Raw genomic sequence first — 14614 nt, forward strand, 5'->3', positions numbered from 1 at the left:
TATTTTCTATCTGATCATTTTTAGTAAAAAACTATAGAGCTGGACGAGTGTAATATGTACCTTCAAATTAAAATCATTTAAGTCAATATTTTGCATCTTTTTCACAGCCTCCAATAAAAATCGCTTCTGACCTCGTGATAAATTGGCAGAAAAGTACACAGACTTGCACTACACACCTTACGTATGATGGATTTACTGCAGGAGTGGTCGAACGCAGAGGCCTCTGGAGAGATGACCTGTGGCACCGAGAGCAGCCAATCACAGCATTCCTCCAGTGGTCCCTTCAGATCCTGGACACATTTACAGATTAGTGAGGAGAAGCATATACACATACATGTGACAGTAAAGCCTGCTTATCATAAAAAATTCAAACTAATATTAAAATCGGCTCACAAAATGCTGGATCGAAGCAGGATTGATGACTGGCTTACAGGAGCGTCGGGTGCATTATGTATGTATCATTGGAAAAGTAAGTTCCTCTTGATTTATCTGATGCTTTGATTAATGGACTCACAAACTGTAGTGAGAAAAACCTAATGAAATTAGAATTTAAAATGGAGTTTCATTTGAATAGCTTTTCCAAAGGTGCAAATCACAAATTGATTCTTCAGTATTAAGTGAATTTAATCATGGCTTTTTTACATTATAGGCTCCTTAATCAATACTCCATAATGCATATGACCTTTACTGCAATATCTCATGCTATATTTGTGAATTGTATCATGGGTAAAACGACCGTATGGCTGTTTGCCAGTAGACACACTATAACAAAAATATCACGGCTTGAAAATCATTATTAGTCACAGGGCTGAGATCCTATTCCAACACCAACCACAAACATTAGTCACCGTGGAAAAGGAACAAGGCAGTGACACCCAGTTTGGGCTTACAATTACATCTGTGATCCCTGCAAACATGCATAAAAAAAATATCAAGTGTCAGATTTGTGTTATCAAAATAAACCAGAAAGCTGCAACCTAAGATGCCGCGTCATCAGTGAGCTATGCGAGAGGAAGAAAAGTCGCTTGCCAGGGTGATCCAGGGTGAGACGTCACCAAGGTTTATTGTAGCCTATGTTAGTGTTTCCCAGCAGGGTTTAGATTTCAAAAAGTGCAATTGAAAAGCATCAGCAAGTGTTACAGCTTTAGGGATATTTGGAAATTTCCGGACATAAATGTAATTAAAACAGGATAATGCAATAATAGGCTATAATGACAATATTACTAAAGAAAACAGATAGAATTGCACAGTACCTGAGTTAGGGGGTACGCCTACTTGGAGTGTGAGACAAAATCTACTCGAGACAAAATAGGTTGGGAACTTTCGTGACATTAACTGACAACAATGAACAAAATTACAAATACTGTGTGCATTTGCAGGCTAATCTGAAAGTGGGAGGAGCTTTGAAATTGGGCCTAAAAACATGAAAACTATATAGATGTTTTTTTTTTTTTTTCATCTATATAGAAAAACTCCACTGCCAAGTATTATGCATTTTAACAATATTTATGGGTACATTAATCTAAAATTAAAAAAAATATATTAAAAAAGTTATTCTCGAGTTACGCAAACGCGTGCTTTGGTCGCGTGCTACAGCTGGGCCGTGGTGGCGCCAAATGGGTCCTTTTTGAAAAACAAAACAGGTAAGATAACTTGTCAATTAAACACATAAAAGTGCTTGTTCCGATTCAAATAGCCTATTCATTGTTAAATGTGTCGATGCCATTATTACCACCACACTCATTATTAACTTATTTTGAACATTTGGCTAGCATGCTCAGTTTTCATTACTAGCTCGTTCTACGTGGTTAGTCATCGCCATTGTTGTTTCCCTACTATAATAAATTAATAACACTAATTAATAACACTTCTTTTTTGTTTTTACGGGGTCTTCAGTTTAAGCTAAATGGCAGCTCCAAACTACATAGCTATCGCAGAACTGCACCCAAACTTCAGTCATGCCGTGAGTACTTTTAACAACCACATTTCCATGCATTTTCTTCAGGTTTTCTTACCATTTGAACGCCACGTTATTCCTCTTCTTCTTTTGACAGAAGCTAGCAGGTGTTGTCATTTCGAAAACTGATAGCAAAAGTTTCCCTGACAGAAAAAGTAAGTGATGTATTTATTGTATTTTTCTTAATTCTCATACGAGAGCAGTTTTTACAGCTCTAGAAAGCCTCGTGTTTTCTTGCATTGTAGCGGCCTCTAGCGGTATGCCGTGGTATTGTCTTTGTGTTTTGCAGATTTTGGTGAAGAAAGACACACTTTTGGATTCACAATCAGAGACTCTCCTGACTTCTTCATCAATGTCTCTGCCTGGGGAAGTGGATTATATATTAATAGCCTCATAAACAGCTTTTCTATTGGAGATTGTGGTAAGAAACTATAACATTTCTGTCATTCACCCATGAAAACTCTTGTTACATGTTTTTTTGTTATTTTTTTGTTCAGTCACAATAGAAAATCCCTTAATTACTCACAAAGACCCAGAGAAAGCCGACAAATTCTGCCCCACAACTCCAAGGTACTGAGAAAAAAAAGTCGTTGGAGTGCTTTGCTTTGATAAAATGCCAGTATTTCCATGTCCTTTTTGTTCAAGCATCTACAGACTGACCGTGACCGAAGCCCACTCCCATGTTTTGAATTGTGCGGACATGGTCGTGATTGAGAGGATGATGCGTCTCACCCACCTGCCAGTCAAAGACCCCTGGGACTTCTACTCTCTTCGGGACATCATGGCCAACGGGCGGACGCTGGACGGCACCATCATCAATGTGTTGGCGGCTGTAAGATCGGTGAGATACGTCTTAGCCAGGCGTATGTGAAGGTGGAGTGCGTTAGAATCCAAATAATTAGACAAAAACAAAACATATTCAAATGTCTGTAATGGAGGCAAAAGTGAAGTGGAACAGGATGTGATTTAAATGGAGAATTTGGTATTAACCTGAAACTATCACAAAATATGATGAATTAAGGTTGTTTTGGCAAATGAAAATAATTCAACTAATATCGGTTTGAAAAAAATTACTATTGTATTTTACATTATACAGTGAAGGCAAAATCCTGATGTTTTTACTGCTTTTACTGAAAAAATACGTACAGAAATGTTGACCTCATAATAGTTTATCATTTTATCTACAAATACATTTCATACAGTACTTTTCCCTAAACGCTTCATAAATACACTGTAATAATAATGACATAATAATGACATAATACATAAATAAAGTATACTTTTGTGTAGCTCAAATAAAATTTTGAAGCTTTCTTTTGTTATAGAAAAACAAAACTAATCTACCCTAGCAATTCAAAATTGTTGCTTATTTTTTGTTATAAAGACTCAAGCCTTAAGTATTTAAATATTTGAAAAATGTGTTATAAATGCCATAAAATCGACTTCATTTTGCCTCCATTCTGGAATTTTGAACAAGTTTTAGCACATTTATGAAGGATTTTACAGAATGTACTCTGAATATCTCATCGAAATAGTAATAGTAAAGTAAGTGAAGGAGATTGTCCCATGTACGTTACTACTAAACCACATTTCATTAGTCGTCCAATATTGTGTTGCTACTGTATATTTTTGGAAACAGCAAGCAAACATTTATTCATTACAATTCTCTTTACAGCCATCATGTACATACGCTTGACTGCGCGGACAAAGACGAAAATATAATCTCCAATAAATGTGTATATTAAACATTTTGTAACAACAGTATTCTAAATAATTCAACAGACGATATCAAATAGTAGCGTAGCTTCAATAAAAGCTTAAAATAATGAGTGCTCAAATCCCGCTGGAGCAGTTCTGACTTTAAAGTGTATAATTACTGACAGAAGCCCTTCTGCATAGTTCATGTTTAACTTTATTGCATTGCCTTTTCAAATAGTGTCTTGTGGTTCTATAGAAACCAAGAAACCAAAGTGAAGTTCAGTTGGAGGCCAGGCCCTGCACTTAGACAGCTGATGAAGTGCATTTTGCTTTTGCCTTTTCAGATCGGGGAGCTGAAGCAGTTCACCACTTCGGACGGACGCAGAGGGCAGAGGATGGAGGTCAAGCTCTTCGATGACTCCGTGCCTTCCTTCCCTCTCGTCGCGTGCGTCCCACTCTTCCAAACACCCTCATAACGTTTTCTTCTTTTACTTTATTACACACTACTTTTGCCGCTCGGTTAGCTTTTAAACCACCAGTGTGTATCTTTGCTCGACCACAAATTGCCTCCGCTGTGATGAAGCGCATGTGTGTTTGATTTTGACCCCCCCCTAGAGTCACTTTCTGACCCCTGTATCACTCACAGCTGGGACAGAGAGGCCATTCAGCTCGTGCAAACCCTGATGCCCAAAGAGACGGGTAGGTTAACAGCTGCAGCTCCTTCTCCACCGCAAAACCAATCTTTATTCAGCCGTTATTCCGGCCTGTCGTATCACATTAACACAAGGGACCAATGAGAGGCATGAGAAGGACATTTGAGATGTAACTAAATGTTGTTTTACATTTATCTTTCACTCAAAGTGCTCTTCTTAGCCGACGTGAGGATTAGCTTTGACAGTTATCGAAACGCCATGGTAGCCACTATAAACTGCAAGACCGTTATCACCGTCAATCCAGGTAAGGAAATATCCATAACATTTAGTACGTGTACCTTTTGATAGAAGTGTTTGGGGTAAATAGTTTATTCTTGCTGTGCGGTGTGGTTTCCAGTGAGCGAAGCTTTTTGTTGCTTTTGAGGTAAATCAGTTCTTTTGTTTAGATACTAGAGAGGCCGGTCTGCTGTTCAGCTACGCCAAAGAGCTCTCAGAGGCTGGAGGACTGGAAGAAGAGGAGAAGCCTGAGGATGTGCATGGTGTGTGCGGGAAATGATTTTTAATAGCATTTCATACCAACATTTTGTATTAGGAATCGCTCTAGGATTCTTTAAAGGTGCAATACGTAACTTCTCTGGTAGGGGCGCTCTTTGTCTCCATGGAAATCCTCCACAGTATGGCATTAAACATATTTAACATTAGTTGCAGGTGTTTTTATAGCAAAGAACTGACCTTAAAAACTGTTAGACTCGCCTCTCCACAGATCTGATCAGTAACTAGCAACGTCAGAAATTCAGAAAATGACATACTGCACCTTTAAAATACCTCTATCTTTCCTTATATTTACTGTAAATCCACTTTAAGGATTATTATTCAGGTCACAATATAATAAGCAAAGTAAGAAGCACAAAATAATAATCTTTGGCTGTTTTATTTGGCTGTTTTTGTCACATTTACTTACTTGAAGTTACATTTCATTAAAGTTGAGGTCAGACCCTCACTGTTCATGAATTATTGTTAAATCGTGATGTCTTTTCTCACAATAATCGAAACACTAAAATACCAACATAAACGTCTGACAAAAGCTGATTTTGATATAGTAATAATAAAACATGTTGTACAACCCCAGGAATACTACAGACTGATTGAAGGTGTTGTTGCAGTTGAGTCCATCACTGACGTCTACACAGTGAACCAGCTCAAGCAAAAGGCAAAGGACGAATCTGAGCCGTTCTTGGGGGTCACATACGGCTTCATCTCCAAACTGGACGTGGACGCCTCTGTTTCCAAGGTCATTCGAACGCGATGGTAACGCCACATTCAAACGCTCCAAGAGAACACGAACAAATATAATGTCCTGAATGTAAATGTGGATTTGCCTGTCGCAGCACCAGATGCAAATACCAGGCGTCTGAGGACAGGCAGAGCTGCACCAATGAGATGTGTCCAGGAAGAGGACAGGCTTTGTCTGCGGCTGCTGTTTTTGACCTGCCCGTGGACGTCTCTGACCACACCGGCACTCTGCAGGGCTGCATCTTCAGGAGTCCAGTGGCAGAGAAGACGCTGGGCTGCACTGTAAGTACCACTGTCAGTAAAGGAGACGTACATAAAGAAAAGACAAAAAAGGATCACTAACGAAAGAGTGAATTCATTATGAAGCAAATAAAGAAAATGAGTAACTGTTATTGTCAATGTGCAGACAGAAGAGTTCACAAATCTGACCGACAATGAATGCACAGCTTTGAAGTGGAGATTTCTTTTGGAAAGATGCAAAATATATGTAAAGGTAAGTTGGTACTCCTGTATTGTATTAGAAAAAAAGATTAAGTGAGATCAACCTGTTGATTTTTACAGATGCTTCCACCCAATAAGATGAAGCCTGGGACCAAAGGCATAATCCTGGGGTTCTCTTTGGCCGATCCTGCAGAGGTGACGCAGCACATGTCTACGCTGCAAAGAATGTGACTTAACAACGTGGAGGAGCTCTAAACATTCTGTTGTACTGCTCTAAATAGTATATGTTGGCCTTATTTATTATACATATTGAAGTTATTTATTTATTTATTATAAAATACCTATACAACTGCCTTATTTCATGATTAATTGTTCAATATTTTATGATTAATTGTTCAATATTCTCTAAAAGTTATAGATTGATGAAATGTTACTGCTAAATACTGCAAACAATGTATTTGAAATGTGTATTGTAATTGATCAATATAAACCTTAGATGCTCATCAGCCTGCTCTTTGTCTTGTGGGGGATCATGATGGGGGGATCATGGGTTTGACAGAGCTCTAGTGGCGCAATCGGTCAGCGCGCGGTACTTATAAGACAGTAACCTGCAGAGTGATGCCGAGGTTGCGAGTTCGAGCCTCACCTGCAGCAAAATCTTTGATGTTAAGTTTGCAAGAGCTAATATTGCGTTGTTCAGCACGTAAAATTAATGTACCCAAGTATAAAATGTTTAAAAGTTATTGTTAGCAATGACTCCTTTGGTTAACAACTAAAACTCAGTCTAAAACAACGTGGTCTGGTCACATGTACGTGCACATAAACACTGTCAGGGCCTCAGAACTTACACAGATAGAAACCCAAACATAGACAAAACATCTCTTTTTTTAGTCTTACCTGAATATTGTCAATTTGTTAAGGAAGACATGCTTCATTATGTACTTATGCTATTCACTGTACTTGCTGTTTATCATGTTGACTATAACTGATTAAAGTGTCAGATCTCTAGAAAAAGGCGTTTTGGTGCTGTTGACCTTTTTGTATATTTTTTTGTATAGTTCTAAAACCGATGGGGATGTCAAAAACAGTCTGCAGTGCATTGTTAATTTCTGTCCAATATTTTTGTGCAACAGAACAGTCCTAGAACACATGACAATGGTGAGCCTCTTAGCAACCACAATCCCTCCAACATTCACCCCTCCCCGTGAATAATGTGCACTTTGACACTTTGGGTTATAAAAGAGCGAGTCACATTCTTCCAACATAACTCCCTCCAAACCTGAAACTTTGTAGGATTTTATATAATATATAAATTCCTGTGAAGTACAGGCGTTTTCCCATTCTTCATCTGTCAAAACAAAATTACCATCTTGCAATCATGCAAACAAACTTTCTGATTCTGATTTGTACATTGTTCAAAATGTCTAATTCTTCTTTGAAACAGGCTCCAGTGGCGCAATCGCTCAGCGCGCGGTACTTATAAGACCGAGGTTGTGAGTTTGAGCCTCACCTGGAGCACAGAAGTTTTAAAGTACACACTTTGTTTACTAATTCATGAGTCTTTATGAACTCTGTACACAATGATCTTGGCGCAACTACAGTCAGTAGTAGTACACACAAGTCTTAAAAAAATAAATTAAAAAAAATGTATTGTATTGTGTGTCATTTCCCTTTAGCTATGATATTATTTCCTTATCCTTCCTGCAGGGAAAAATAATGAGTTCCAACACTTTCAACAATTGTGCTCAAACATTCCCCGCGGGGCCTCTGATCATGCCGTGGATGGTTCATCTCTGGTGCACGTTCATGTGTAAAAACGTATATGGCACTTTTAAACCCACGGGGGCCTTTCGGAATGCACAAATAGGCTTTTTACTAGAAATGACCTGCACTTGTTAGATTAATCAAAAGGTGGCAGTATTGGCCTAGGGTTAGTTTTGCGGAACCTTCACGTTATGGTCAGTGCGTCCGCGGGACACATTTTGGTGACGTACCAATTTGGACAACATCGAGGCCTTGCAAGGTAAGCTAAACTTTACAGATCTTATTTCTTATACACGAGGGTTATTTGTGGTTATTGTTCTGTGTCCATATTTAATTTTACAACTTTGAATTATTTTTTCCTTCATAGCTTTTACATTGCGTGGTATTTGTTTAAAACTTGGTGGAGTTAGCTGTGAAATCTTTAGCATAAAACTGCAGAAATAGTGGGATCTGTTGAATCATGTTTATTAAATTCAAATGTACCAAACTCCAAACCTTACATATGTGTGATTTCACAGTGGTTAATGCGGGTGCCTGAGCCGTGACTAAACAACGGTCTGACATGAATGTGAACCAGGGGACAGTGGGCAGTGATCCTGTCATTCTGGCCACGGCTGGATATGATCACACTGTACGCTTCTGGCAGGCTCACAGCGGGATATGTACCAGAACAGTCCAGCATCAGGACTCTGTATCCTTCAACAGTTAAATCACTAGTAACATGTGTCATAGATTGAATTAATGTAACTATAACAAGTCTTAACATATAATATTCTTTAACAATTGTCCTCAGCAGGTGAACTCACTTGAAGTCACACCTGACAGAAGTATGATAGCAGCTGCAGGTTGGTTTCCTCATAATGTCTTTGGATAGGATTGTACACTGTGGATTGCTTAATATGTTCAGTTTATTACTATTATAGGTTACCAACACATTCGCATGTATGATCTGAACTCGAACAACCCCAACCCTGTAATTAACTATGACGGAGTCAGCAAAAACATCACCTCTGTGGGTTTTCATGAAGATGGCCGATGGATGTACACAGGAGGAGAAGATTGCATGGCTCGTATCTGGGATTTGAGGTAGCATAACATTTCCTTAACCCATTGATTAGCACAGTGGTGGATTTTAGGGAGTCCCCAGATGATATGAGGGAAAATTGATATTAATAATGATAATTGATAGTTGATTGAATAGTTTTAAACAAGGCTTGACACCCTTCAAATTTGGGCTGGGTAATGCCTACTACCTCACAATAAATGGAAATACCTTAAAATTGGTGTTAAAAGTTTACTGAAATTATGTTTTGATTATGTACATTTCATTCTGTGTATTTTGTACTTAATGTCCTCAATATACTTGTCTCTTTTTGTAGTTATAATCAAAATAAAAATGTCTCTTCTGACAGGTCTAGAAATTTGCAGTGCCAAAGAATATTCCAGGTCAATGCTCCTATTAACTGTGTGTGCCTCCACCCAAACCAGGTACAAGGAGAAACTATCGTTGTTATTGTTGTTACTATTACTCTACTAAATGTCAATCTTTTTATTGCTTTCAGGCAGAACTTATTGTCGGAGACCAGAGTGGTGTGATTCATATATGGGATCTGAAAACTGACCACAACGAACAGCTCATTCCTGAGCCAGAAGTCTCTATAAACTCTGTACACATTGACCCAGACGCAAGTTACATGGCAGCTGTTAACAGCTCGGTCAGTATACACAGGTCATTTTTTATTGGTGCATTACGTATCATTCACTTACGATATTGTTTTCTTATCTTTCTTGCAGGGAAACTGTTATGTGTGGAACCTTGCTGGAGGCATGGGTGATGAGGTGACTCAGCTTATTCCAAAAACAAAGATTCCTGCGCACAAGCGCTACTCACTTCGCTGCAAGTTTAGCCCTGATTCCACGTAAGTCTTTTGCACAGTATAGTAAAGTAAAAGACATCAGTAACATCATATTAGGATTTGCCCTCATGCATGCAACTTTCCTTTTTGTCCACAGTCTATTGGCCACATGTTCAGCTGACCAGACCTGCAAAATCTGGAGGACTTCTAACTTCTCTCTTATGACTGAGTTGAGTATAAAGAGCAACAACCCCGGAGAGACATCTAGAGGCTGGATGTGGGACTGTGCCTTCTCTGGAGACTCCCAGTATATAGTGACAGGTCAGTGAGCTAAAACCAAATCAATGCTAGCAATACAGAAGCCAATACAATATTGTAATTTGCTTATTTCTTGTTATTGTGCTTAGCTTCTTCAGACAATCTTGCTCGCCTGTGGTGTGTGGAGACGGGAGAGATCAAGAGAGAATATAGTGGCCACCAAAAGGCAGTGGTGTGTCTTGCCTTCAACGACAGTGTGCTCGGCTGAACGTGCAGTGAAATAACTGCATAGCGGACTTAAAGGTGGGAATATGGTCAGGCCGGTGCTTTATCAGGGAATGGTGGAACAAAAGACACTAAAAACTGTTTGTTTTTTCCCTGTGGAGTTGGCCTATAATAACGCATGTAAGGTCTTTGTGGAGAAAACTTGGCTATAACTTGTACAGTAGTGCTAGTACAGCACAAAATACAAAAATACATACTTTTTATGTAGTGTGTGAATGGGACCAAGTGAAAACATATTGGGACATTGATGTGCCATAGTCAAATGTGTGAATTGTTAATTAAATCGCTAAGTGATTTATGACATAGTTAATTATATGAATATTACATGTAAATGCAGGTGTAACAACCATACAAAATCTGGCTCCTGATATACCATATCCTTTTATTTAGAAGATCAAAGTCACACCGTGAAAATGACTACACATAATGACTTGCACAAAATACAGTCAGTGGCATGTAGAAAAGGGGATTTTCTCCCATGTAATCGTGCAGCATGCCACCAGAGCGGGTAAAATCCAGGAAGGGAGTGATGAAGGCTTTGGTGATAACTGTGACAGCCTGTCTCCAGCTCTCACTCTCAAAAGCATTGAAATACACTGCCGCACCTGTTTACAGGCCACATTAAACCACAGTGGAAATAGGCTTCCTTTTTGTAAAAGTACCTGGAAAGGTATCTTAGTTTCCCTGCTTTTGTCTGTGATTTGATGAGACGCTAACGTCACTCTGGCAGGTAATAGAAACACACAGACACACAGATGTTGCTGGGGAAGCAGATGTCAATACAGAAGTAAACCAGCCTCTGTTTGCCTGGACCTAGGAAGGAGGAAGACCATTATAAAAAGCCCTGTGCAATGCAAACATTGCAAACAAACCAATACATGCAAACATTGCAATCATGTTGAAAGTCCAAAGTGACACCTGCTTATTGATCAGAATATTATATTTTATTAATTAAAAGAGAATGAAGAATGGTTTTACAGTTTTTTGTGTGTGACTCCATTAAGAATTATTGCCTGCAAATGTGGAAGACATGGAACGGTCACGCTTCTTCAAGAGAGCACCAATTACCCATCTGGGAAATGGTCTTGACACTGCAATGCAGCCCTTACTTTTCCCCCCCTCAGACATTTCTGATTAGATAAGAATTGATGCTTGCCGACAGTCTCAGGAAGGACGACCATTGACTTCCAGTTCTTTTTTCTTGGGGGAAATTACTCATTGAGAGTTTCAGAAACTTTAAAGCGGTTCTGCAACCAGTTTATATAATATAAATAAGCCTTTAGTATTTACTTTTTTGTATTCGCATTTGTCAAATATACAGATTGTTTATTTAACTCAAAGTGAAATAACAGCAGCAGTAGAAAGGTTGCTGTACCTCAATTATTCAATTATAGTTCACTCCCCCTTTTCTCTGCAACAAGCTAAACCTTATTTTTATGTCCAAATGGCCTGGACAGAATGGACAATTTTCATTTAATCTATCTGTATGATCTACTGGAACAACAATTTAAACTTAACCTTCGTTTTAGGTTGTTAAATTGGAGACATACCAAAATGTTGTCAAATTATTATAATTATTATATTTTAGACTTTGTCCATGTCTTAATTGTTCATTCTCACCATCAGTTTTCTGGGTCCAGTGAACGGTTCTGTCCAGGCACAGTTGCTGCAGCGGTTCTTCCAGTGTGGACATGTCCACCAGACTCGATCCAATAACGCTTAGAAACTCTGTCTGCCTCAGAGTCTCGTTCACAATTAGATAGTACTGAGCCTGCATGGACAAACACCAGTGTTATGCTATAAAGAGTAAGCAGTCATACTGTCATCACAACAGCTGAATTGAAACATGAGCCGGTATTAGACTGACTTTGTGGATGAGGTCAACAAGGCCTCACATTTGTACTCTTATTCACCTCCAAAGCTTTGGTTTGATTGCACCACTTACACTAAAACTGCTGTTATGCTTGAGTGGTTCATCAGATTTTCTCATCTGGAAGAGTCAGAAACAACTATAGTACCTCTGGGGGACAAATACAATCATATACAATTATAACGGAAATCTTAATATTGGAATACACAATACGTTAAAAGAGTAATTCCTCAGAACGGTGACTACAGAAGGAAACTAGCAATATCCTAAAACCAATACATGTGAGCCTGACAGAATATGCACTGTCCCATTGAAATAAAAATGTCTTGCTCTTATGGCAATCAAACTAAAGCTCCCTCCCTCAACAAATGTTTTTAATTCAACAGTGGTAGTGGCCAAAAAGCCCTCACACAGACTGACTATTGTGCCCAATCCAAAGCTCCAGTCCTGTGAGCTACGTCCTGTAAGAAGATCCTGTGCAGAGGGGCTGTAAGATCAGATGTGCTGAGGAATTTATCTGTAGACGAAGAACCGGGAGCCAAGGATCCTGCTACACGGACGAAAAGGCTTCTCAAGGCCTCGTACGCTTCACCTCTCCCTTTGTACCAAGTGACCAACAAGTCATGCAAAACCTATGAAACTTAGAAGGATCAGTGAGGCACCACTTTGGGGGATAAGGGTATGACTCGCCGTTAAAAAGGTCAGGTTGAACACCATAGACTTTGGCCAAACTAAAATGGCAACCCCTCACTCGACTTATGTAGTATCATATTTCTTAAATGCGTGAGACTGTCCATTACACTATATATCAGAGTTGAAATGTCAGCCTTAATTACCTTTTGTTTTGGCTGATGGAGAAAGGAGCGTACGTTGTCATAGTCAGACTTTTCCATCTTTTGCAGGAAGCAGGTCTTTTGGTTTACTGGCTTGTAACAAATCAAACCCTAAAATGGAAAAGTATCATATTTTGCATTATACATACTTCTTTTCATGAATATTTAAACACAATCAAGCTTCTTTTTGAGTCGTATGAACTGTATTTTTCTGTAACTCGGAGCAGTTGGCCTTACTTGTCTGATATCAAAAAGCACTGTGGATCTCTGGTTAGCTGGCGACGCTAGATGAAAGGTCACAATATCATTTTGCCGGTCCACAACTGCTGATTGGTTGAGAGCAATCCCAGTTTGATCTTCCGAAGAGAATCTGACAATCTGTAACGTCTAAAAATCAATAACTGTTACCGTAAGCTTTTCACATTCCAAACAGTTTTGAAATGATTTGTTAGTGTCACACCTGGGTGGATGGCTGCGATGTCCAGAAATGTCCAATTAAACCAAAGACGAGGATAAACAGGAGCAGAACTGCTGTGATACTGGGCCAAAATGCCTTGTGGGGATAACGGAACTTAGAACAAACAACCGGGTCCCCATCCTGAAAAAGATAGTAATAATAATCACAAAATCTATAAATACTGTGCATCCATTTACAGACACTTTTGAACACTTATTGGATAGTTTACCCTATTGACCGACAGCAATAAATGTTCAAAAACCAATCATTTGATGAGAACAATAGAGCATCATTGGCATGGACTGTCCCCAAAAACTCCCTTTATTGTTGTTTACATTGAGTTCTGTCTGTAAGTTTTGATTTGTTCAATATCCTAACTATTCCTGCTTGTTGAATAATGAAAGATAAACTGAATATCTTACTGTGCTGTGTGCCTGGTCCAAATGATGTTCGGGATGTTTCCAGCACCTCACCATCCTGCGTCCCGTCTCGGCTCCTCACTCGGTTGTCTCCCTTCTCGCAGCTACCCCGTCATGGAGCAGTGATCATGTCCGGAGCACACTGGGGTTCTGTACACCTGGCCAGCCTATCTTTTGTCCCCTCAGACCTCCCCCACCTGCTCGTCTCGTGGGCATCCCCCCCTTCCTCTGCCTCCAACAACAGTCTTTGCACTTCTCTTCAAATCTGTCATCTGCTTTACACTAATCTATGACATCCTGACAAGTTTAGTCTACGTTTGTCTTCCTCGCCCGCTGTCATGGCAACTGCTTTAGCATCACCTGTCTTTCTATGGGCCCCCCCGTTTCCCCACCTCAAACGTACACACAGACATGAGAGCGATTGGCATGAGGTCCAAGTCAGGACAATGGACAAAGGGCTGGGGCAAGGCACCGATCGGAAAGGTTCTCTCATCAGAAGAAAGATTAAATTAGACTTTTGGGCACCCAGGTGATGACAGGCCAAGGTGATTTACGGTGGCAAACCTTTTTTTCTTTTAATCAAGGAGCTAACTGTCTCCATGCATGTAGCGATATGCATGCCAAGTTAAAATACGGTCTAACATGGGTTTGAAGGGCGTAATCTAAGGGTTAATCTGTGCTGTCAGTAAATCCCATTGATAAATTGATGACAAATATTTGGAATAGAATAAATGGACTACTTTTTCAGAGTTACTGGTCCCGTTTCCACACCGAAAAATGAACTGACTGAAATATTCTAAAAAATACAATACATTGTCCTTTGGGGTTCA

General features: G+C 39.4%; 3 protein-coding genes across 3 annotated transcripts; 2 read left to right on the forward strand and 1 right to left on the reverse strand.

The window, feature by feature from the left end:
* The first annotated feature begins 1871 nt into the window (after positions 1–1871).
* Positions 1872–6387, forward strand: meiob (meiosis specific with OB-fold). Its single transcript, XM_072456238.1, has 13 exons — positions 1872–1963; positions 2055–2112; positions 2247–2378; positions 2455–2527; positions 2603–2798; positions 4000–4100; positions 4302–4354; positions 4517–4612; positions 4755–4847; positions 5472–5616; positions 5697–5883; positions 6008–6094; positions 6163–6387. Exons 1-13 carry the CDS (start codon positions 1907–1909, stop codon positions 6271–6273), a joined length of 1389 nt encoding a protein of 462 aa, XP_072312339.1. The 5' UTR covers positions 1872–1906; the 3' UTR covers positions 6274–6387.
* A 1627-nt stretch (positions 6388–8014) lies between these two features.
* On the forward strand, positions 8015–10503 carry mlst8 (MTOR associated protein, LST8 homolog (S. cerevisiae)). The gene is made up of 9 exons (XM_072455772.1): positions 8015–8065; positions 8325–8497; positions 8600–8651; positions 8730–8892; positions 9219–9294; positions 9369–9521; positions 9601–9725; positions 9820–9983; positions 10070–10503. Exons 2-9 carry the CDS (start codon positions 8369–8371, stop codon positions 10186–10188), a joined length of 981 nt encoding a protein of 326 aa, XP_072311873.1. The 5' UTR covers positions 8015–8065; positions 8325–8368; the 3' UTR covers positions 10189–10503.
* A 51-nt stretch (positions 10504–10554) lies between these two features.
* Positions 10555–14340, reverse strand: bricd5 (BRICHOS domain containing 5). The gene is made up of 6 exons (XM_072455774.1): positions 13788–14340; positions 13369–13506; positions 13146–13295; positions 12912–13019; positions 11826–11976; positions 10555–11018 (listed from the first exon to the last, which is right to left on the reverse strand). The coding sequence occupies exons 1-6, from the start codon at positions 13839–13841 to the stop codon at positions 10924–10926; spliced, it is 696 nt and encodes a 231-aa protein (XP_072311875.1). The 5' UTR covers positions 13842–14340; the 3' UTR covers positions 10555–10923.
* Between the last annotated feature and the right edge of the window lie 274 nt (positions 14341–14614).

The sequence above is a fragment of the Eucyclogobius newberryi genome, unplaced genomic scaffold (genome assembly GCF_026437365.1).
Source record: "Eucyclogobius newberryi isolate DKJ021-1_F unplaced genomic scaffold, fEucNew1.0.hap1 SCAF_20, whole genome shotgun sequence".
Taxonomy (NCBI): Eukaryota; Metazoa; Chordata; class Actinopteri; order Gobiiformes; family Gobiidae; genus Eucyclogobius; species Eucyclogobius newberryi.

What these genes read in the sequence shown, in the direction of transcription:
- meiob (XM_072456238.1), top strand. Translation starts at nt 1,907, where the DNA reads ATGGCAGCTCCAAACTACATAGCTATCGCAGAACTGCACCCAAACTTC. An exon ending in CTTTTCTATTGGAGATTGTG is followed by an intron (nt 2,379 to 2,454) that starts GTAAGAAACTAT and finishes TTTTTTGTTCAG; the next exon opens with TCACAATAGAAAATCCCTTA. An exon ending in AAGGTCATTCGAACGCGATG is followed by an intron (nt 5,617 to 5,696) that starts GTAACGCCACAT and finishes TGCCTGTCGCAG; the next exon opens with CACCAGATGCAAATACCAGG.
- mlst8 (XM_072455772.1), top strand. Translation starts at nt 8,369, where the DNA reads ATGAATGTGAACCAGGGGACAGTGGGCAGTGATCCTGTCATTCTGGCC. An exon ending in AAGTATGATAGCAGCTGCAG is followed by an intron (nt 8,652 to 8,729) that starts GTTGGTTTCCTC and finishes TTACTATTATAG; the next exon opens with GTTACCAACACATTCGCATG. An exon ending in GCTCGTATCTGGGATTTGAG is followed by an intron (nt 8,893 to 9,218) that starts GTAGCATAACAT and finishes CTCTTCTGACAG; the next exon opens with GTCTAGAAATTTGCAGTGCC.
- bricd5 (XM_072455774.1), bottom strand. Translation starts at nt 13,841, where the DNA reads ATGGTGAGGTGCTGGAAACATCCCGAACATCATTTGGACCAGGCACAC. An exon ending in CATCGCAGCCATCCACCCAG is followed by an intron (nt 13,296 to 13,368) that starts GTGTGACACTAA and finishes ATTGATTTTTAG; the next exon opens with ACGTTACAGATTGTCAGATT. An exon ending in CTGGACCCAGAAAACTGATG is followed by an intron (nt 11,019 to 11,825) that starts GTGAGAATGAAC and finishes CCTCCTTCCTAG; the next exon opens with GTCCAGGCAAACAGAGGCTG.